General features: G+C 38.9%; 1 protein-coding gene across 5 annotated transcripts in view; it reads right to left on the bottom strand.

Moving 5' to 3' along the window:
- Positions 1-22,372, bottom strand: part of FSD1L (fibronectin type III and SPRY domain containing 1 like) — a 28,910-nt gene extending 6,538 nt beyond the window's left edge. For 3 of the 5 annotated variants that reach the window (XM_021380744.1, XM_021380742.1, XM_021380743.1), the window contains exons 1-9: positions 22,223-22,372; positions 18,354-18,449; positions 17,285-17,416; positions 13,694-13,795; positions 10,468-10,490; positions 8,069-8,190; positions 4,566-4,775; positions 4,145-4,243; positions 2,283-2,409 (exon numbers count right to left, since the gene is read on the bottom strand). In XM_021380744.1, coding sequence (XP_021236419.1) covers positions 2,283-2,409; positions 4,145-4,243; positions 4,566-4,775; positions 8,069-8,190; positions 10,468-10,490; positions 13,694-13,795; positions 17,285-17,416; positions 18,354-18,449; positions 22,223-22,237 — 926 coding nt within the window. In that variant the 5' untranslated portion in view covers positions 22,238-22,372. Of the gene's footprint in view, positions 1-1,127; positions 1,161-2,282; positions 2,410-4,144; positions 4,244-4,565; positions 4,776-8,068; positions 8,191-10,467; positions 10,491-13,693; positions 13,796-17,284; positions 17,417-18,353; positions 18,450-22,222 lie in introns of all 5 variants that reach the window. The other 2 variants (XM_021380740.1, XM_021380741.1) reach the window with 1 other exon arrangement.

Below are 24,143 nucleotides of genomic sequence, written 5' to 3'. Positions count from 1 at the left end.
GCCTCCTGAATGAACCAAAGATCCTAAATCTCCTGCAGGGAAAGGTGAGCCTGAGATACAGCTGAACATGATCATATCCTACCAAATCAAAAGCAAGAACAAGGGGAGCCCTTTACTGACAACTACGAAAAAAAGAAAAAGACTCACAAGGTTTGTAGAGCAAGAAGTCAATCCCCAAAGCTGGCTTAAAACCTAGTTCAGCAGGAACAGACAGCTTCCTGTTGTAGAACTAGAGGCAGCACACAGCTTCGAGAGCTTGTTTCACCTACATCAATTTTTCAGTACTGCTAATGCTAAACAAAAACACGTATCCTCCTGATGGATAGCATGGAGATGAGTAATTTCTCATAGGTATTAAGAACCTGGTCATTTGCTTTGATCCCACAACTACTAAGCCAGTGAAAAAGTACAAGAGAGCAAAAAAGTAGTAACTTCTCAAACAGAAGTTCTAGTAGAAAGTTGTAACAAAACTTTTCACAGAAAACATAGTTATACAAGGAGTAAGGTTATATTTTGACTGCCTTTACATAGTAAAAACGATTCTTTCTCATTTGAAAAGTTGATTCAGTAGGTAGAATTGTCATTAAACTTACATATATTACACATACCATCAGGTTAAACTGTCATCTTGGAAGGCATGAAAACACAAGTTTTTCCTCTCAAAGAGGACCATATACAAATTCAGAAGCAAAAAGTAGCTGGATTTGAAAATAAGAACTAAAAACATTAAGTTATTGTTCATTTCTGAGAATTTTAAAATAAGTGCATTTGGAAGAAAATCTTAAGTTATCATGGGCCAGAAGTTTAAGAATGTATGTTACAGATATATACCTGTTATGTACAGATAAATCTGTAAATGACAGGGATCTCTGTATGAACTCTAGAGTGCACAATTCTTCTGCAGATCACACATCCTGCCCACCAGGAGATATTTATAGGATTAGAGTCAATAGAAAACATACAAAATCTGTGAATACACAGTCAAATTCTTAAGAATTTTAAAAAGCACATACATGCTGTTACTGATAAAGGCTATTAGATCGCTCACTACATCAAGCAAAGGGATTTAGCAGACTCTCAGCAAAACTAGATGTTAGATAAGTCCTAAGAATGAGGTATATTATCACCTTTTACTGCTCTTCAACACAGTATTCTGGCCACTGTCAGACAGAAGCATTCATTAAACAACTGTTCCATTATTACAATAAACTATCCACATTTTAAAAATAGCGCTAAGTTACCATAATTCTGGCAGTACATGCCCATAGGGAACATATTTACTCATGTATTATTTCAAGCAGTGTTCTTTATACTTTCAAGTTCCAGGTGAAAATCAACTGTCTTTGAGGAAAAATTAATCAGCTCTGTGGGCAAAGGGAAAAGTAATGGAAACCACAGACACCTTTATTTTAGCAAGTCTATTGACCTGCTCTCACACTCTTCACATCTTCAGTGGTGAGACATGGACTGCCAAGCGGGTTAAAAGCTGTGGAGAGAATCAGCTGACCACTAGACTCACTGCTGTGGGCAGGGTTTTTCCAGTGGAAGAACCCCACACAGTAGGGGAGACTGGGGGACTGCTGAAGGAGGAGCAATTCTGCAAAAAAAACAGGTAGGAGTCTTGGTGGAGAACAGTCTGCAATGTGCCCTTGTGGCACATTTGGCCAACCACATCCATGGATGTATCAGCAAGACAAGCACCAGGAGGCCAGGGCATTTTACAAAAGATATGTTCTATTATCTTCCACTATCCGGTTTCTTTTATTGGTACCTTTCCCTCACCAGTAAGAGTTATGAGATAAATTCAAACATAATTTATAGTACCAATTTCATTCTTAACTTTAGCCTTCCCAAAAGGACAGCGCAGCCAGTTCTTTCCTTAATTATTTTTATAGTAGAAAACCTGTTCATTTATCAGTACTGATCTGCAGAACTACTGGACACAATTTTAAAGCTGAATAACAGTTACTTCCTGACATTTACCTCATCTTATTTTAGAACTTTGACTGACACCTCAGCAAATGTATTTGGTAGAGACTTACATCCAACATAATGTTTTAGACATTTATGACTGATTCCATAAATAGCCTCTATATCTGTTAAGGGGAGGAGAAATAAAGAATGAACATTTCTTGCAGAGAAAGACTTCTGAGTGAAAATTCCTTTGGTGTCCCGCTGTTGTACCATCAATTTCCATTTTACCATTTAATTTCTCCCTGCCCTCCCCTTTTAATTGCAAGGTAAGGCATTTCAGACAATCCATATTTATACAGAGCTCTTACCTGCCTTTATTTTCTTTCCCTTTTACTTTTTCTTGGCCTTTACCTCCAGTAGGTTCCCATTCAACATAGGAATCTTCAACTTTTAAGTTGAGATGAGATGAAGTATTGTCCAAATTGAACACAAATGCTGGTCAAGACAAAATGTGAAGCAGTGAAGTGAGATAGCATTCCCTCCCTCTGGTGGAGAGTCAAAAAATGATGGAAGTAGCAGAGAAGTCATAACAGATTATTATTTTACTTAAATGAAGCATCACCTTATTAGTCTGATGCTTGCTATCAAGGTAAGAAGCACCTTACAGAACAATTATCTACCTTCAGTGTACAGGTTATATAAAGTATTTTTTCATCTTTGTAATGCTGCAGTGTTACCAATTAAATTCAACTAGCGCTTTCTGCTAGTTACAGCCCACTTAGATTCTTACAGTTATGATTATAAAAGCCATTCTCATTCTCCATGCACTACAGCACTGATTCTCCAACAAGGAATTTGTGATTAATAAGGACTACAAATGTGCAGAATACAAAATTGACAGGATAAAACGTAAGAGTTGAACAGCAAAGTCTATTACAGATACAAAAACAATAGAGGATGCATGAAACTAGAAGAGACCTGGTATTTGCTGCAGTCAACTTCTTCATCCAAGAAAAGAAAATGAATACAGCATGCTAAGTCCCCTAGAGATACTTATAAACTATTCTGAGAGTGTCCTAATATTGTCCTAATGTAGCTATTATAGTCTGATGCTGAAGGTATTCTTGAGATTTTATGAGTTTGAAGCTCAACAGCACACGCATCTTAAAAAAAGCCATGAAGCATGTGGATGCAGATATTGAGTTTTATGAGCTGATTACTGAAGAAAGTAAATTAGACACAGCGTTAAGGTACAAAAACACCATGGACAGTCTAGTAACTGCCCAAAAAAATAAAAACCAGAATTATGTTTCTGGTACTGGATTAAGGAATGTAAGTGACTAAAGCAATTAAATATATGAACACACTACGATGACCATTGCTTACAAGTATTAAAATAGTTATTAAAAAGTTATCAGAATGCACACTGCTTCAATCAACTTGCATATAACTCTGTTTTTCTTTACTGCTTAGAAGTAACATGATTTATATTCTAATTGTCTAGTTCGTATCAGCTATTTTGCCCTTTGTAGTACAGAATTTGCTCTAGTTAGAGTACCAGGATCATCATTTCCGCCAGAACAGTTAAGAATTGCGTTCTGTTACAAAACGTCACTTCCGTGGAATTATTCCTCTAGTTTACTGGAAAACACTGTAAAGGATCCACTAGCCTCAGATTACCTCAGTTTGGAGCTGCTTATTTTTTGAATAATGACCATGATTAGAATCTAGAGCTACAAAGTTAAAATATCCATAAAGACTATCAGAGGGCAGGAGCACTGCTCCTGCTAAGACAGCTCCCCTGTGTGAGCTGGGCTTTTTCAATTTGGAGAAGGTTCCAGGGAGATCTCTTTGCAGAACTTAATGGGAGCTTATAAACAGGAAGGAGATTGACTTTCTCACAGGCAAACTGTGGCATGACAAGGGGGAATGGCTTTAAACTAAAAGAGGGAAGATTTAGGTTAGATGCTGACAAAGAAATTATTTACCAGGAGGATGGCGAGGCACTGGCATGGGCTGCCCAGAGAAGCTGTAGGTGCCCCATCCCTGGAGGTGTTCAAGGCCAGGCTGGAGGGGGCCCTGGGCAGCCTGAGCTAGTGGGGGAGCAATCCCTGGGTGGGGGTGTCCGGTGGGGGAAGTTGGAACTGAGTCGGTTTTAAGGTCCCTTCCAACCCAGGCCACTCTATGCTTCTTATGACATAAGACAAAGTTAAAGTCTTTCAAATTTTACCTTTAGTTTCCAGAGTCACAGGATCTGAGTATTCCCCTGCCACAGCTTTGTTGCAAGCTCGCACTCTAACATTCATATATTTTGTATCAAACTTTAGACCTAAAAAAAGTAGATGTTCAGAAAACTGAATTGAGATTAACCACTGACAACTTTACAAGACTAAGATATACTCCATATTGCAGTATTCCATTTATTTCAATTTGCAAAAAACAAATTTTATGTATCATGAACTTAATGTGAAAGGTGAGTTTTTGTAAAACCTCATACTCCAATATGAGAAAGAGCTGTTACTGTTCAGAGCATCCAAGACCAACATGAAACAAATGAAGCTTCATTACGTACATAAAAATGGATATTCTGCAAAGTTTCAACGCAAGAGTTACATCAATATTCTTGGGGTTTAAGCATAAACAGCCTCTACCTGATAATGTATATTCAGTAGCTTTAATATAGTCTATCAGTTCCCAAGACTGTTCATCTTTCACTCGAGCAAGCCCATCAAAGTTGGTTTTCCTATATTCCAGTACAAAGTGATCAACTCTGCTGTCTTCTTCAGGCATTCTCCATGATACCGTTATACAGTTATCAATGACTAGACACGCTGCCAAATCAATCACTGGAGCTTTAGGAACTGCAGAAAAACAAATACACAAATCAGCTCAAAGGAGAGAACAGAGTCAATATAGTATGTTCTCCTTGTATTTATTAGAATTCAGAAACTGTCTGCTGCCCAGTAACACTCATTTATTCTAGAGAATAAATTCCATTATAAAAGCACAATAAACAACTATGCATAACTTTCACTTAATATGCACAAAAGAAGAAACATGCATTGACATCAGAATTAACATTTGCATCATATTTTACACACATTTGGGATTTGTTAGTAAGTTAGGTTAGTCCTCTTCCGTAAGCAATAAGAGCAGAGAGGAACTGAAACTACAGTTATCAACTTGTGTTCTGGGTAACGCTATAAAGCTTTATTTTTCTGAGTCTTTCAATAATTTCAATTGCATCCCTCAAACATTATCACTTAGTTCACTTCCACCACTACAGACAACAGTAAAATAGTTTCCACTAGCCAGTTACCAGTTATCTAATTCTTGCCTCTTTAAAGAAGGGGAGAGAATTCTGAAGATCTACTATAGAAGATGTAGTAGCTTAGTTTATAAACAAAAGCCTGTTTTCATAAAGTTGCAAAGCACTTAAGTCACTTGCTTAAAGCAATTAAAAGGGTTTGAAGCACTTCTTGCTCAAAGTTTTTGGAAATTGGATCTGCAAAAACTTTTTTGTTGTTGTTTCAGTAACAAAAGTGGCCTGAAGTCAACGTATCAAGCAGGAACATTCAAGAAAAGCACAATGCTGATGCATCCACAGGACTTGCAGAACTACAGATTTTGTCAAAAAACCAAACCATATCACTTTTCATAATGCTCAAAGACTTGTTGTGCATTTTTCTGTGTAGTTACGCCCAAGTAACCAATTTCTAATTATATTTAGGTTGTCTTTGTGCAATTGAATCTACTATTTCTTGAAGAGATTCTTAGCAATGATTCCTCCCAATGACAACTGATGACAACCAGCATTGCTTTAATTATACTTAAATCACATTTAGAGATGTGCAATTTTACTGTCTGTATACAAACAGCTTCTAGATATGCATCTCCACTAGAAGAAGGTCTAATTTGCTTTAGGCACCTCACATCCTTCCACGCTTACTTGTTCAAATATTTTAAGATAGCACTGCTTGACTGTATTCTTTTCCCTTTGGTTAAGGGAAGTACACTCAAACCAGCATAGGTTTAAAACGCTTGAGAACAACTAAGCTGCTCAGAAGAAAAAGCAAAAGTTTTCAAGTCTCACATCACCACAACACCAAGATAGTTTTCACCTTCCCACACTAGGTCTCTAGACTTTCAAATATCAGGAAACACTATCAGGGCAATTTTGCCTGAATTTGAGCTATCAGGTTTCAGTGCCAGAGTTACTTGATAGCTTAGCACTACAGAAAGTAGAAAGCATATCCAGACAATTTTCCAGTTTACAAATAAACAGCCCAAACAATTTAAATTCAAAAATTTGATAAAGAAAAATGCATGTATATAAGGAGGGTCATACAAAATTGTATCTTCATCAAGACATAAGATTATGACTGCTTGGAGTCAGATTTTAACACTCTCATCTTTGTTAAGTGTGCACAATGAGATCAGATAATCTAGATTGTTCCCTTACATATAAAATACAAAGCAATGACTAACAGAGTCTAAGAGTACAATGGAAATTTCTGCCTAGACAGTGTTAGCTAAGCATGAGAAATATCGCTGATAATTTATTATGCCTGTTACTATGTACTGTATCTGCAGCATAAAAGATAGATGGGCAAATTGTAAACTGATGCTGCTAAGTCCTTCACAGATTTGGATTAGTGACATACAGACGAAGCAATTTACATCCCTGCCAGCAGTATTCTTGTCAATATATTCTTAGTATCAGTCAAGGGCAAAGTGGAAAGAACACAGGAAAGAAATGAATAAAATTGAAACATATAATGGAATATACCATCTAAATTTACCATCAAACAGCTGTGATAGCATTCTGTCTTAGATACGATAATGTTCATGTTGGCTGGTATGTATGGTGCTGTGTCTTGGATTTAGGATCAGAATAACATTGATAACATACCAGTGCATTAGCTGCAGTTGGGCAGTGCTTATGCTACAAAGTTTGATTCTCATGCTGCTCTGACAGTGAGGAGGATAGGGGTGCACAAGACACTAGGAAAGGACACCGCCAGGACAGCTGACCTAAACTGACCAGAGGAACATGCCATACGATGAGGCCTTTAGAACACCTCCTGTTGTTTGTTGCCTTTTAAGGTTTCTCCCTCACCATCTGTGGAGGTTGGCCTCTTCTCCCGTGTAACCAGCATTAAGACTAGAGGAACAGCCTCAAGTTGTGCCAAGGGAGATTCAGGTTGGATATCAGGAAAAATTTCTTCTCAGAAAGAGTGGTCAGTGCAGGAACAGGCTGCCCAGGGAGGTGGTGGAGTCACCGTCCCTGGAGGTGTTCAAGAAATGTTTAGATGTTGTAGTAAGGGACATGGGTTAGTGGGGAAATAAGGTGGTATGTAGACATTTGGATTAGATGATCTTGGAAGTCTTTTCCAGCCTTGGTGATTCTATGATTCTGTGTCAGTCTGAACAATAAAAACTGGAGGGAGTTGTCTTCGCTAGGGTACTGGCACAGCATCAGCCAGCTGGTGGTGAGGACTTATATTGTGCACCATTTGTTGTTGTGCATATTCTTGCAGGGTTTTTTGTGTTTTTTACCCCCTTCTTATTAAACTGTCCTTACTTCAAACCACGAGTTCTTGCACTTTTACTTTTTTTTTTCAGTTCTCTCTCCCATCCTGTTGTGGGCAAGCAAGCAAATGGCTGTGTGGTGCTGAGCTACAGGCCAGCTTAAACCACAACAGATAATTTCAAAAGTTCCACTATCATAGTAGATAACCATTATCATGTATTTTAGATCATATCACTATGCATAAGTAACTTAATAGCTTACAGTTCCATGCACAATTTACTACAGGTTACTAGGACTTCAGAGCATCACTAAGCATCAAGCTATGAGGTGCGGTGTTCAGAAACTTCAGATAGCTTCACCAAGTACAGAAGAACATACAACTCAAGGACAAAAAACAAACACATGGTCTGGCAGACATATTCCCATTTCAGAAAATGAAAATATCATTCTCAGAAGTGCCATATTACGTAGAAATGAACAAAAAACTAGAAAACTTTTTACCATCAAGACATTCAGCTTTACATCCAAATAAAAACTACTCATTAGGATGCAGGAGGATTTTTTTAAATATAGTGATTTATTGAAGTAGTAACAAATTAAACTCACTGCATACAGTTTTACCTGGCAAAAACTTAACAGTTTGGAGTGCATGCCTTTCCTGGGTGAAGTCCACCATCAAATGAGTCATACTGTCACTGACCTCTGGTTTCAGAGAGATGCGAAATGCTGAAGCCACTGTGACTCTAAAGTCAGGAAAGCAGTATTAGCAAAACACGTTTTGTATTGTTTAAGACCAGTTTCAGAAACAGCAATCTGATCATCTGTATTGTTAATTTCAAACTGTTAGCCAAAAAATATTCTGAACTACTAGAAGATGTTCTAGTCTTCCGTAACTGTTTAGCACAGATTCCAAAATAGTCTTGATGTCTCAAAGACACTACAGTACAGGTTCCCAGCGGTTCTATTACTAGACAAAGAGATACTAAAAATGACTAGAGAAAACTTCAAGCCTGTCTTTAATGCCTCAGAGTCTGATTTGAAACAAAGAACTTGTATTACCTTACATAAAATGAGGAAGTACAAAAAAATCTGGAACGATGCAGAATGAGATTGCATTTCACGTATTCAGAAATTTGAAACTTAAAGCATTAAGTTTCAGTAGTCCAAAACAGACAATATTCACTCACTATTTATAAAGTGGAATGCATTTTCTATAGCTAAATGTTGCTTGAAAGGCATTAATAAATATTAGTGAAAAACCTGAATCTTCTGATTTTGATTCTACCTCTGATCTTATGCATGGATGAAATGCTTAGGTTGCAGATGGATAGAATTCTGGAGCACGCAAGTATTTGATCTGTCTTATAAGACATACCAAAACACTACCCCATTTCCACTTCTAGAATTTTTGGTTAGACCTTATTATGAATACTCTTAGGACACTTCAGTACTACCTGGACTAGACCAAAATAAAATAATAAGTCTCCTTTCCGGTTCTTTAACACAGAAGTCATCAGGCCATGCAGCAGAATTTGAATAACATTTATTTGAGGCAGCACAAGGGTCTTTGCTGTAAAAAAGATTAACTAGAAAAAAAGACATCATTCACAGAAAGTCAGCTGGAAACACTAACATCCAATCTATACTCACAGGTTTGTTATATCTTTAGAACACCTTACGCATATGACTTCCCGTGAAGTATTAAGTGCTTCACTGGCATATAATAGAAATGGTGTGCTAACTACACATGTTAAAGAATGATGAAAAACATAAAGGTGTTAGACAGTGAAGAAAGGAATAAATATGAAGCTGCATGTTAAAGATACAAGCATGACAAGATTATAGTTGTGAGAAATAAGACAATTATGGCAATGAAGTGAGCACAGTAAAACAGACAACATCCCAAGACACAGTTAACCTCCTGAAATTCAGAACGGGCAGGTAGCAGCCAGATTCCACTGCCTGGCCTGACTGTTAAGACTAAATCTCTTCTTAAGAAGGAAAAAGACTCTGATTAGCTGTAACAGAATACCAAGTCAGCTTTAGGCATTAACTTCTCTACAGGAGCCAATCTTACACTGACAACCTGTTTCAATTGGTTCAGAAGCATTAAGATTACAGAGCATTTCAAGAAACCAGAAAGGATAAGAGGATACTTTTAAAGTATTACTTTCTAAGTATTCATAGTTAAGTATTAATTTCTGAAGTGCTAAGATTCCTATTACTGCCACTATCCATCTGATCTGTTAACTACTCCAGTTTTTCACCCTTGGAAAACCGAAGGTTTCTCTATCAGTTACTAATTTTACATAAAACTCCAGACAATTTAGACAACCAGATTCTCCCTTGAAAATACGTAAGCTGAAAGCAAACCTATTTGGTCAGTAGGAGTAACATACATAGGTAATACCCTACAAATTGTCTTATGAATTGTTACGCACAACACACCAAGCTTTCTGAACCAGGACGTCAGACTCTCAGAGCACAATTAACACTTCCAGCTTAAGAAGATGGATGGTCTTCGCATTTATTTTCAAACAGAAAAAAATTCATTTCTAAACAGTAGTTTCAAGACACCATTCAAGGAAAACCCACTGGAAATAGTGAATTAATTTATAACAGTCCAGTGATATCACCAGAAATACTTAAAGTTTGCGAGCAAAAGTCTAAGTGGTAATAAATTAATCAAGATTTGATCACAATTTAAAGGAACAGAGTCAGCTTGAAATATTATTCAACTTTATCCATCAGTTATTAAAACAATCAGAAGTTTTGCAGTAGCTATATGTTTCCCTGTGTTAAAAACACCTTTTCATCTAGGGACGAATGGTCCAGAACCAGCAAGGAACAACACTGAAGAGGGGAAAAAAAAGTTTTAGCTCTCTTTCAGAAGTTGAGGAACACTTAAGAAAGTACAGTCCATGAATTTGATTTAAGCTGACTATGTTCCTTAAAAATAAATGCATTTTCAAGGATAAAACTAATTCAAAGAGACAAAAAGAGTAGGCTTTGTACTGTACCTATCTTTGATCTGTCTGGCAGCCTTGAGGCACATCAGGGAGAAGAGAGAGAAGGTAGTTAGCACTTCCATGCAAGTTTCAAAGGCAGTACCATGCAAGAAGACTGAGAACAATCTCAGTTTTATTGCTCAGATTTGAGAATCATAACAAGTTCAACATTTGCATTAAAAAATTTCCATAAAGCCTGTTAATAGTGTTAGTTAGAATTGCAATAATGTATACTACCTGGAGACAAATCAATCCCAAGAACCACAGAAAACCAGTTCCAAATTACCAAACTTCCTGTCTGTAATTTTGTCTCTGCAGATTTCTCTGCATCAATTAAGTTACTCTCCAACGTATTTCAAAAGAGCCTCATGAATAAGTTGGGAATAATCATTAAATTTTACCATTTAAATTGTAAAGTGCTTAGTGGTATTTAGCCGTACTCAACTTATCTATGATGTATATTCACACAAAAATTAATAGGACTAATGTTTCCTTGGAAAGTTATTGTACTACTCCAACACCACTTCCTAAAAGGCAGTTTCTGTATGCCAATATTCCAAAACACAAAACACAGTTTTTCCTCAGCTTTTAAGCGATACCACTGAAGAAGGTGAAAAAACAATGTCATATTTCAAAGACAAATCTTAACTGGCATTTGGAAAGACAGAAATCTCAGTCCATCACCAAGAGGAATTGCAAACTGAAAATATTACTGTAGAAGTCATGATGGCTTAGCTAGACCTGTTGAATCTGTACTTGCAGTTAACACTTCTACTAAGGTAGTACTCATCTTTACTACCATCCTTTCCAAAGACTATATGTAAATAAACTTGCAAGTCAAACAGAAATGAGGGACTTAATTTTTTCTATTAAGTATAAATGAAGGGGGAAAAAATAAACCTGCTATATAAAAGTAATTTTGTTTCCAAAGCAGGAATTAGAAAGAACAAATGTTTATAAATAATTTAGCTTAAGAGATAGCTTTGTTCAATATCAAACCAAAGTTATCATTGGAACTATTACTGAGTTTCCTACATGGCAGCTGTAGACAAGTCAGTGTTACTTACAAAGCCTTCTTCATAATCTCTACATCTGGTGGAATAGGTGGCATTCAGGATTCAGTGAACACACTTCTCTGCAAGACAGTCTTGTCTTAACTCCTTTGTATTTAGTTTGCTTCCAGACCACTGACAAAAAAGGGTTCACAGCCAATTTCTTGTTGGCTGCACAGCAGTGTCAAATCACATCCTATCCAACCACTGCACCCTTGCATGTGTTTGGCATTCATGCTCTGACCTCCAGGTAAGCTAATTCATTAAAAGTATAAAAAACCTACACTAAAAAAATAACCAACCTAGTCTTGAGTGAGTTTTTCTTGATTTATTGTAGGATCCAAAAAAATATGCCAATTAAAAAAGGTATTCCCATTAACAGTCCAGTAGATTTAACTAGCTAATAGTCAATTCAGTATTACTATGCCTGAAATACCTGAGACATTTTTAAATTCAAGCTATTGTAAAAAGAGTAAAATCCTAGATATTGGGAGTTCAGTGAACTGGACTCCTGTATCTTAAGCCTCAAACTCCAAATTTAAAGACATTTTCTCCTAAACATTTAATAACTTGCCATTACATATTTAATTGGAAAAAAGCATTAGAGATTATCTGTACACAAACAACTTACAGTGAATACAAAGCCACATTCTACATACTGCTCAAGAATTAGCATCTTTACAAACCACTAGAAGTCAGAAAAGACAAATCAAACTGAAATGCTAGGAAAAACATTTAGCTTAGGAATTGTTACTCTTCAAGGCAAATGAACCAAAACTGACACTGAAGGCAAGACAGCACACACACTGCCAGAAGGTATAACAGGCAACGTAAGACAGCTTTCCTGCCCATTCCTTAGAGTAATTTGTGTTCTTGTTCCCATTAAAAGACAGAGAGACAAGAAGTAATATGTTCATGGATTTGGTGGGGCTGATCCTGCTACTACTGTGAGAATTATTACAGCAAGTTACATTAGAGAACCAATTGAACTAAGATGGTGTATACCAAGAACAGTTTAATTAGTTTGTAAATATATCCTTCTTCCAGTTAGGCACGTGCTGGCTCTCATTCATAAGCACGTTGAGACAAAGCTTGCATCATTTGTATTAGAATCACAGCGCAAGGCCCAAAACTGGCTCTAGCCTTCACAGTATATAAATACATTAGCAGGTTTATAGGAAGAGTTGTCCTGAATTCAGTTTCATGAGATCTTTCAGAAAAGATAAAGGGTTTAGATTATAAATTAGAGTTCCATAGCCTTCATGAAGTTCTGCAAAACAAATACAACGGCATTTAGAATACAGGGATGTTTTGCAAGTGTCATGCAATAGCGTAGGGCAAATAACAGGACATTTGCCATAGTTTCAAGGGCTGATTACCACAAAGTTTCAGTTCAGTTTTACCAGGATTTATTTCACCGTCACTTTCTGGGTTGACTTACCTTGCATCAGTACAGATTTGCTAAACACTGATAGTTATCTATGAGAAGGCATTCCTTTTCCTTCCTCCTCACACTAAATAAGACAATATCTATTTTCGTAGAGATTGTGTAGAGTAGCAGTCATGATGGACCAATTTAGAATGGCCTCACAGCTGAGCACGTAGGGTCTCAAATTTTTTTAATATATACACTTAAGTAACATGAAGTGACACTGATACTAGAGCAACTGAAAGAAGACTGGAACAGGTTAACTGTGCTTATGCAGGGGCCAAGTGTAGGCTCTGCAGCTTCTTTTTGACCAATCATCAACCCCACACATCTGCATTAGAGTAACAAATGTCTCAGAGTTGAGTCCACCATGGCCCATGTTAAGAGTTACACTACAGATGTTCAGGTTAACCCTGTACTTCTGATGGAGCTACTAAAGCTTCAATGAACTGCCTGAAGACATGCAGTTGTATTGCAAGCCCCTAATGCTACTTAAACTGGAAAAAGTTATTGGACTTCATTCATATAGTTTTGTGAGCACTCTCAGATGATCACATTTGAACTTGACCACAGACTACACTTCTTTGAACACCAGATCTTAATAGGCCAGCTTGACAAAAGCAAGTTAAAACTCAAGACTATAGGCTAAACAACACAGTTAATACTCTGCTGAGTCCGTTACCATAATGCAAAGGCTACTACAAATTAATCCAAATATCAGCACCTCCCTAACACAAATCCATTTAACATTTTCTACCTCTGAGAATTTCACAGGGTCCTTTATGTCCAGCGACTGCGCAGCAAGTTCCAGCAGCTCTTCAGAACTCTCCAGGGCATTACTACATTGGCTAAGCTGATTCTGAAGAAAAAAAGAATATTTTTATGTATTCATATTTAAAAATTTATTTGCTAAGTACTAGTATTTCAGCTACACGGCTTTGCTATGCCTCTTTAACAACTTTAAAAGTTACGTTAGCTAGGCAGTTGATATACAGTGAGTGTTAACTAGAACTTCACTCTGCTTGACAAGTGCACAGTGATACAGAGTACATTCTACAAATACAAAAGGGAAATACAGCTGATCTGGTAGTGAATGCAGAAACCTGATATAAAAGGTAGATTTGATTTTTAAGGCATGTTTCTCACAACAATAGGATTTCAGAAGCAATGAAATGCTGAAGTCTGTGTACGCTCTTATTTCTACCTACGAAACTGTCCTTCATCAATGAACTTGGAGCAGTAACACTGCAAAAGGGAAGGCTTTTTATTCCCATACAGCTCTAGAACTGGCACAGGAATCCTAAAAACAAGTACTACAGTATAACAAATGAGGATAAGGAAAGAGGAACAGAGAAAGAAGAGCAATGAGAAACTTCTTTGAGGATCAACTGACAGCCAGCCATTAATAAAATACTATTTCCAGTAAATAAAGTAGTGCATAAGGAATTTCTAATATAATTAACTATGGATATATACCCCCAAACAGATTAATTTTGAATACTCTATAGGATTGTAAACAAACAGCAGGTCAAGCAAGATGCACATTTTACACCTGGCAGCAGCTTGTCAGCAGCCATTCAAGATGTCTTTCTATCCATGTGACACTTAATATACTGTAATAATTCTAAACAAGTTAATAGCAAGTAACATTTTCATAGAATAGCTTGGGATGGAAGGGACAATAAAACCTACCCAGTTCCAACCCCTGCTGTGGCTAGGGTTGTGAGCCACTGGATCTGGTTGCCCAGGGCCCCATCTAGCCTGGTCATGTCTGCACACTTTTAGTTTAAAACTATCCCCCTTGTCCTGTCACTGTAAGACTGCATAAAAAGTCAGTCTCCCTCCTGAGTGCCCCTCAAGTACTGGAAAGCCTTCTCTTCCCCACACTGAAGAAGGCCAGCTCCCTCAGCCAGTCTTTGCAGGAGAGGTCCTCCAGCCCTTCTCTTGACATGCTCCAACACCTCCACCTCTCTCTTATGCTAGGGGCCCCAGGCCCAGATGCAGTACTAAAGAAGGGGCCTCACAAGAGCAGAGTAGAGAGGGACAACCCTGCTAAGCACCCACCTTTTGATACAGCCTAGGGGAAAATTAGCCTTCCAGGCTGCAAGTGCACACTGCTGGCTAATGCCCAGCCTTTCATCCATGACAATACCAAAGACCTTCTCCACAAGGCTGTTCTCAAGGAGTTCTTCTTGAAGTCTGTATACATATATGGGACTGCCCCCACCCAAGTGCAATACCTTGCACTTGGCCTTGTTGAACCTCATCAGGTTCACATGGATCCACTTTTCAATGTCCCTTTGGATAGCATCCCTTCCTTCTGCCCTATCAACTGCAACACTCAGCATGGTGTCATCAGCAAATTTGCTCAATCCCACTGTCTATGTCATTAATAAAGATGTTGAAGAGCACTGGACCCAAGACAGATCCCTGGAGGACACCATTCATCACTGACTTCAACCTGAATATAGAGCCATTGACCATAAATGTCTGGCTGTGAAAATCCAACACTTCAGTGTTAATAAAATACACTGCGCTAAAAAAAAAGTACTTTTAAAGCAAGATACAAGAGTAATTTCTAATTTTTCAGCACTAACTTCCAAGAAACTTTGTAAAACTAGCTTAAAAATTAAATCCTCAGTCTTTTAAACTACTGCACAACTCCAATATAAGCATTTCAAGAAGACAAATTAAGAAAGTCAATTCCCTTAAACATAAGGGTTAGACCACACTGAAGGCTTTTGATTTCCTCATACAATGCTTACTTCCAGTCAATGGTAATGGTTTGGATTGATGCATTCAACACAACAATTTTTAATCAGTCAGTTTGTTTTAGTAGGTTCACTGTTAGGAAAAAGCACTTTTTCTGTGCACCTCAAAGGAATTTTTATCTGTCATCAAATAAAGAGAACATCCCTTAGGCAAATGAGCTTGACAACAGCCCCAACTGAAAGACCAATAAAGAATTTAACAATTGTGTTAGTATCTGCAACACTGTATTTGTTTTCATCCTCATCCAATATAAACAGTAACTCCCCTGTTCAACACCTATACCAAGCAGCAATTCATGGCCAGTGCAGGAACAAGCTTTACAATGTGTTTAAATAGCATCATTCGACCAAATTAGATTAACCTTCGGAAAATTAACAGATATTAACAAGAAAATTTCTCAAGTCAGACAACCATTTGGTTAACTATCAAAATAGTTCTCCTCTCCAGAACAGTTACTTGCAAGACGAACCTCAGCTTTCATTCACTGTATATGGTAGAAAAATTGACATAAGCTACAGCTGAATTCTTCCTACAAGTTATTTATTGAGAAGCACTTATTCTTTAAATTTTAAGTACGCCTAGAGGTGCGTGACCACCATCTGCTGAGGATGTTCAGAAGGCCTTAGAGCAGACATGAAGAGATAAATAAAACTGGACAAGGGAAAGTAAAACTTAAGATGTATACCAGAAATTCTGAAATGCTTTATCCTCATATTTAAAGATCAGTGTAAAGCAGTCACAGTAAGGAGGCCTGTGGAATTTGCATTAAATAGTTCCTCAAGCTTCTTTAAAATGATTAGCTAAGAAAAGGCTACTTCTTTCAAGAGCAAGCAACTTCTTTAATGGTATGTATAAGCAAATAAGTAAAAAGATTTCAGATGCAGAAGAATGATACAAGTTAGCTTTTTTCTTTACATGGTCTAAAAAAAAAAAAAGCTTCTGTTCATAGGATTAATTATCCTTTGGCCCATGCAGCTAGTGAGACAGCTAGTGAGAACTGGCAACACACACCTGTAAATATATGGATTTTATACCTATTACAAGAAGCTGCATTTTCAGTTCTGTATCTCTGAAGCCAATCTCAAAGATTCTCCTGCATTAAGTCATACAATCATAAAACCATGAAATGTATTTAACAAGTTTATTGGCAGGCACCAGTTTAACTTGTTCTTAAGCAATTTTCATATATTTTCCATACAAACTCACAAAAACATCAATCACTTCAGGCATCAGCAGGTTCATATACTGTTCTGTTTGTATTCCAAATGGAGAAACAAAGCAATCTCACTCAAGCTGTTCATTATTTTGAAGATAGAAAACACATGTCCAGGTCCTAAGCAGCCTTTCTCCACCTGTAAGTTACACATTATACCACTTCCTTGATATATAATAATGCCCAGAACATAGACTAGAGACCAGAAGAGACCACAGAAGCAATCACAAATACATTTACCTTGTATTTACTGTATGTCTTGCAACACTATCAAAAATCTCATTTTCAGTTAAGACTTTAAATACTAGGTTAAAATTTCTTGTACCTAGTTGCAAAGAATCTCAGATTATGCTTTACACTCACCTGAAGAGCTTGAATCTTACGAGCCTGTTCTTGCTGAATAGCACTAGCCATGCTCCCCTTCATCTCATCCAATACAGAATACAGACCATCAAATTCATCATCCAACTCACTAATCACGTTAGAAGAGTTTATCTGAGAAGAGAATTGGAAACTGCTGCAATTTGTAGTGGAAACAATGCAGGCTCACTTGTCTTTTAGACTGAAAATCATCCGGTTTGCTTTAGGCAAATACACTTTGCCAGGACCAGAATATACCTTGTTATTGCTCCTCACTTTATCACATAAAGTATTAAATGGAGGGCCTCCTTTTAGGCAGACATGATATCAATATGCCAAAATCTGAAATTCATGAAAACTCTAATACTCAAACTTGCATAGAACCAACATTTGACAACTGTGTTCCATGCCAAAAAGCCTTCACCCCCCTCTCACAATTATGTATTAGCTCCCAGATGTTCGTAAACAGGATATTAGTCACTTCCACCTGAAGAATTTTCATTTGAAACTAAACTGCACTCAGAAAGCCATCTTAAAGATTTGCTGGATAACTTCATTTTCTGAAATCAACTTGGCTCAGTTTTAACAAGAAACAACTGCTTATTGACAGACTAAAGGAACCAAAGCCTCACGTAAGAGCTAAATGGTCTTCAACTCAGGCTTAACTGTTGACTTAAACTCAACAATTTGCAAATACTAACTATGGAAAGAGCAAAGAATTCTCATGTGTTCAGATAGTCTCATTTTTCTGTCTGCCAATAGAAATCTGAAATAGACAACTTGCAACTAAAATGAGCCTGAGGTCACACATCAAAATCAGATACCCTCTTCCAAACAAATCAAGTCCCCAGATAGCTTTCTGCAAGAAAAGCAAGATCACTACATCTTCCAAGCTGAAGCAGAATTTAGAAGTAAAATGTTCTTCTATTTGGTTCCAACACAAAGTTATATTTTAAACTTGATTTTTTTTATAGCCCACCCCTTACACACCACACAACCAGTTTAGGGCTGACAAAACCGGATAAAAAGCCACTCCCCACCATGTACAGGCTACGAATCTTAACAAACATACCTGAACATTTTGTATTGTTTGGTTCAGCATGTCAATGAAGTTGTGAATTTCATCATTTTTGTTCGCAAGAGTAGAGATTATCCTTTGCAGGGTCTCCTAGAATTACAAAGAAAAGTAAGAAAGAATTACAAGGTCCTTCTGCAACTTAACACTTCAATACATGAAAATTTACCATGCATGTTCTAATTGTAAGTTCAACTCTTCTGATACAAGACCACAAGATACATTTGTTAAGAAAAAAAGAGTACTAATGACCAAAGAAGCCTTTTACCAAATTAAAGAACTTTAATTATTCTGAAAATCCCAAGTCATCTAAACAACCAGGCAATTTACTGTCACCACACTGCCCTATGTAACTTCTCTAAAAGAGAAGAGAGAGCAAAGCAACCGAGCAGAGAAGCAATAAAGAAAATAAAGCAGTTGAAAAGAAACTCAGAAGAAAAATTAACATTATCTATAGCAAACAAAAAAAAGCTAGAGTAAATAACTAAGCTAACAATTTATTCTATGTGATTAGCAGAGTAAGGCTAGTAGCTATGTGTAAGCTTATTCTGCATGTTGTGAAATACTTTGGTAAATACTTTGTATATTCCAATTAAGAGCAACCTCAAAGACAAAAGCTTAGTGATAATTGGGAAAGAAAAAGTTCTGTGATATATTACTGTCAGCCATTAAAAATCAGTAGATTAAACTTGCAAAGTATGTACTCAGAAAAATTGCTAAGCACATCAAAACTTGTTTTTTTAAATTAAAACAGACTACAAAGTTTAATTTTAAGAAGTCATTCTCATATTTGAAGACTATAATAAAAATACATCAAGTCTTGGTACTTAAAACTCAGTCTTATTGTAAAGTTCAAATTCTGAACATATCAGAATGCCAAATACATCCGTTCTCAAAGCAAAACTGAATCTAAAATGCTATGTTTATGTGGCTTGTTAAAAAAGTGAAAGCTGTCTTAATCGTAATTAGGATTTATCATTCAGTTGAACTCAGTTTCAAGTTGCAATGCTTAACGTTATTGGACAACACAGGAAATCAAGGTAGATAGAGGAGCTTATAAGCCAGCCTTTGAGGTGTGCTATCTAAATGATGTCACAGAGATCGTTATCTCATGTTCCACCTCCCTCCCCCCAGCAATTTCTTAACTATTTACTACTGATCTCACACCTGCTAAAAAGCACGAAAACTGTTATATCCTTTTATAGCACCTACTTCTACAGTGAACCCTGGTGTTACCTTGCCTTTAAGAAACCTTTCCAATGGCCCAAAGCCTCTTTTTACTGATCCCCTTCCTCACCAGTTCTCAAAGAATCCTCTATGATGCACTTACTGGGACTGTTTGCATACTGTCGCACTTTATCAGGAGAAAGTAAAAATTCTAATGCTTTACGTAACACTATCACAACGCATGCTGTAAAACACATAACGCAACTGCTAGCAGTGCCTGGAATTAGGACCGTCAGGTGCAGATACAAAACCAGATTCATTTCTTGCAGAAACAGTGAGCATAGCAAGTCTTCATCACTTCATTACAGAATCTGTTCATTGCTGGTCTAACATATTTAAAAGACACCTTTGTGTGCAGACTGCCAGATAAATGCAATCATCCAACCAGCTGCTTCTACATTCATTACCAACCAGAAGCAATTGTTTTTGCATGTCAGCCCACAGTTAAGCCTTAGATCCTATAAACATAACTGTCAATTTGGATGAACAAGAAAACTCCCAATCCTCTTTCAACTCGGATTTTAGGGCTTATTCAGTTCTACCACACGGAAAAAAATTAGTCTTCTTGTACATGATTCTGAACAATGCTTTTGGCTTTTATAGATGCATGTGACTAAAGGAAAAGATCTACATTTGAAGAAAGCTTGGTAATCCTTCAAACAAGTGATCTAAAACACAGCAGTAACTCTAAGCAAACTAGCAAACAAGGTTTTTCACACTTGAAGTTAAACTGACCAATCCATCAGAACTTTTGAAATAAGCCACAAATTTCTCCAAACAAATTCCATCAAGTATGATGAAACCTGAAGACTAAGACACCTTCTGCAAACACAGATGCAAGAGGCCTAATAATACAGTACAGAGGATTTTCCTTAACCACCTGAGGCAGGTTAACCTTCAACAGTGGCTAGGCGCTCACCAAGACACTCTTTCACTCCCCTCCTCAGCAGGGCAAGATGACAAAATGAAGTGAAGAAGCATGTGGTTGAGACAAGGACAAGGAGATCATTCACCAATTGCCACCATGGGCAAAGCAGACTTAGCTTGGGAAAGGATAATTTAACTTATTGCCAACTTGGGTAACAGATTAGGAAAGGGAAAAGTAAAAACTAAAAACACATTCCTTCACACAGGCTGCTCCACCATGGTCTCTCTCAGAGGCTGCAGGGAACTCTTGGCTCCAGCACCTGGAACACCTCCTGGCCTCCTTCTGCACTGACACTGGGGGCTGCAGGGCTGCTTTTCTTCCTTTTCCTCTTTCGCAAGAGATAGTGCATAGTGTTTTTTTACTCTTCTTAAATTGTGTTCTCACAGAGGTACCATCTGCACTGCTGGTGATCTCCATGTGGCCAGCAGTGGGCACATTTTGGAGCCAGTTGGAATTGTCCCTGTTTGACACAAGGATAGCCCTGGTCTCTTCTCAAAGGCCACCTCTTCAGCCTATCCGCTACCAAAACCTCGCCAAATTAATCCAGTACACTACCAATGCACAAGCATTGGTAATGTAGAAGATAATGTCAGCTTTTAATCACAGCCAATGCACTTTTTTTTCTGATCATTAATATACATAAGATTTTCTATTACGTGCTTATGTACAAAGGATGACAACATAAAAGGGTATGAAAGAGGCAATGAAGTTGTGCAACATGTGGTGTCTTGTTGTTTTGCCAGCAGCATAAGAGTAAGACAATATATCCGCCTCTGAATAACCAGTAACTGACATCGCATGACACCTGTTGAAGCAGCTGCAAACCTGGTAAAAGCTATAAAGTAAACTTCAATGAACTAAACAGTTACCTCAGTTCTGTTTAAAGAGTAAGTTGTCAGCTTGCTCACAATCACACCGAAGTTTTATGACACAGCTGGATGCAAAATGGAGCTTCTGAAGTGGCCTAAATTCAGTCTCACACTGACCACATTTCAAAAAGGACACGCTTACAAAGCCTCCACTAGCCTAACCTTCTGCACTTCTTCCACACCTTGAAGTTGCCAGAATTTGAAAAAAGACTGAAGACAACAGCAAATTAGCAGACAAAGCACTGAGAAATATGAGACAAACTGCAACTGCACTACTGTCGTCAGAACCTCTCAGCAGCGCTGAAACCCAAACACGACTGCCGGTATCAGGAACACCGACCTGGAGCATCCAGAACAGCTGCAGCTCTCTCTCAGGCTAATTCATTAAAAGCAGCCCCAGACTCACACAGAGGCACCTTTTAGCAACTCGCATCTCACCTTCAGCAGCACCGGTGAGTACAAAGCATCAGTGCAGAAATACTTAAAGATCACAAAGATCCCTAATCCGTAAGATGTAGGCCACGAGCAACACAAGCTGCACAGACGCTGCTCACGAGGCAGCTTCCAGGCAGAGGAAAGCAGAGGAGCCCGAAGGCCCGCAAGCCGAAGGGCTGAGTCAGAACTTTGCGCAGAGCGCCGTATTTAGATACCCAGCTCCGGGCCAGGCACATCGCCCCCTGCTCCCCAGTGACTCCGGCCGGCACGGCACCGGCACCAGCTCCAGACAGCGGCACCGGGCACCCCCCAGCTCCCGCCTCCCCACCGCCTAGCACAGGCCGCCCGAGCCCTCCGCCAGCCCCAGAGCCCCGCCGAAGCCCCTCGGGCTCGGCAGCAGCACTCACTCTCTGCTCCTCCATAGCACCCGACTGAGGCAGTGCCGCTCGCCGCGCCCCGCCGCCGGCACAAGTACCACGGCCCGAACCACCCACGGGACACCGCCCGCTCCCGCCCTCCCGTCAGAACGAATGCACGCAGGCATCCGCTTGCGCATGCGCTTCTCCCCCCTACTCCCTCCCACCCCCGCACGCCGGCTGCACGTGTGCCTCGCCGACCCGCGTTCTTGAGCATGCGCAGTTGGAGACGGCGGAGGGAGAGGTTGTGAATCCTCAGGTTCGAATCCCGGACCGGGAAGGAGCGCACGGAGCCAGGATGGTTGAGACTCTCCCCCCTCGGAGTACTGCAAAGAGCGAGGTCTGCACCTCGAGGAGGTCAGAGCCTCCAGCGGCAGCCCCCGCCGCACCAAGGCGTGTGGGTTCTGCTTGTCCTTGTGCCCCTGCATTATTTATGTGGCTTGATGTTCTGGCAGGTAGCCTTGCTTCAGCTCAGAGACTGCTAATCCAGTTTAGAAAAGAAAAATAGCTTCAGCACAGTACTCACAGGGGAATCGTAATTTCATAATAGTGTTGTTTTACAGGGCTGCTGCCATGGAACAGCTGCTGAGTTGGAGAAGAGCTTTGGTGCACCAGAGCTATGGAAATCCCTCACTGCTGGGAATGTTTGCCGCCTGACAGTGCAGGAATCACTTTATTCAGGTTTGCACAAGCTCTCTGTAGTCATGTCTATGGTTCCTCCATCTTCCCCAAAGGGCCCACTGGGTGGCAGCCCTTGGGCAGCCATGAAGTTCTGCATCCCCTCATGGTGCCCTTCACTCTTTTTGAGCCAGGGCCAGGCCTCAACAAGGAAAACATGAGCAAAGTGAGGCGGTGCGATGCTCCAAGAGCATAGCTCTGCTCCCTCAGTGTCATCCACAGACCTCCTGCAGCCACCTCACTTGGTGCAAGCTGGGCCTTGGCTAACATTTTAGGGTTTACCGTACACTCCAGCTACATGATATCTCCTTTGTTCCACATAATACACATAACCAATGCCAGCGGTCTCCATGATGGCACGTTCTCATGGAGATAGATAATCTTGTTCTTGTGTCCCAAGTTAGCTGTTTTCCAGTTCTGAACTGATAACTTTGCATGCATTTCTATGTTAACACTTCCCCCGCAGTTTTGAAGCATCATCTTCTTTGCTAGCAGCCCACAAGCTTAAAGGCTCCACATAGAAATTCAAGGAAATAGCCCTCACTTTGTAATATACGTTTTAACTTTATGTGCTCATTTTATAATTCTCACAAGTAGAATCTTCATGTAAAGGAAAAGGAAAAAAAAACATATCAATCATTGAAGACTGCCTGATGAGGCTGAGGAGAAGCAAGAAGTCCTACATCTGCAGGGAAAACACTTACTAGTGGAACCAAGACCTTTCCACTTGCTACCCATTTCAGAGCAGCCTGCTCTGTCTTGCACACCTGCTGATTTTCCTACCGCTGGATGGAAAAAGAAACTAAACAACAGGCTTTGGTTTGAGGACACCCCAGAAATCTCTTGAATTGTTTCAGACCACCACTGGGAAAGTCAGCAGCCTACAGCTCCTGCGCTACGTAGCTGGCAATGGTAAACAAGTAAGCAGGACTGAAAGATGACTGAAACCACTCAGTTGCAAGCCATCTGGTCACTTTCCCTTCAGATATATCCTTTCCATACCAAACAAGTAGCAAGCAGTTTCAAAGTCCAGAGATATTTCATCCTCTTGGTGGTGGCATCCTTTCAGAATAGGACTTTTTCTTTAAAACTGCACATACTTCTTAGGGATTAAAAAAATAAATAAATCAGTGCTGGAGCTTTTTTAAAAAAACAGCTGTAGGTCTTAAAATAAATGTCTTGCCTACATTTTTAGACACAGCTTCTCAAGGAGACTGCAGACTTAGCATGACCA

Source organism: Numida meleagris, chromosome Z, assembly GCF_002078875.1.
Source record: "Numida meleagris isolate 19003 breed g44 Domestic line chromosome Z, NumMel1.0, whole genome shotgun sequence".
NCBI lineage: Eukaryota > Metazoa > Chordata > Aves > Galliformes > Numididae > Numida > Numida meleagris.
Note: the sequence above shows the minus strand (reverse complement) of the source record. Positions and strands in the feature narration are given on the sequence as shown.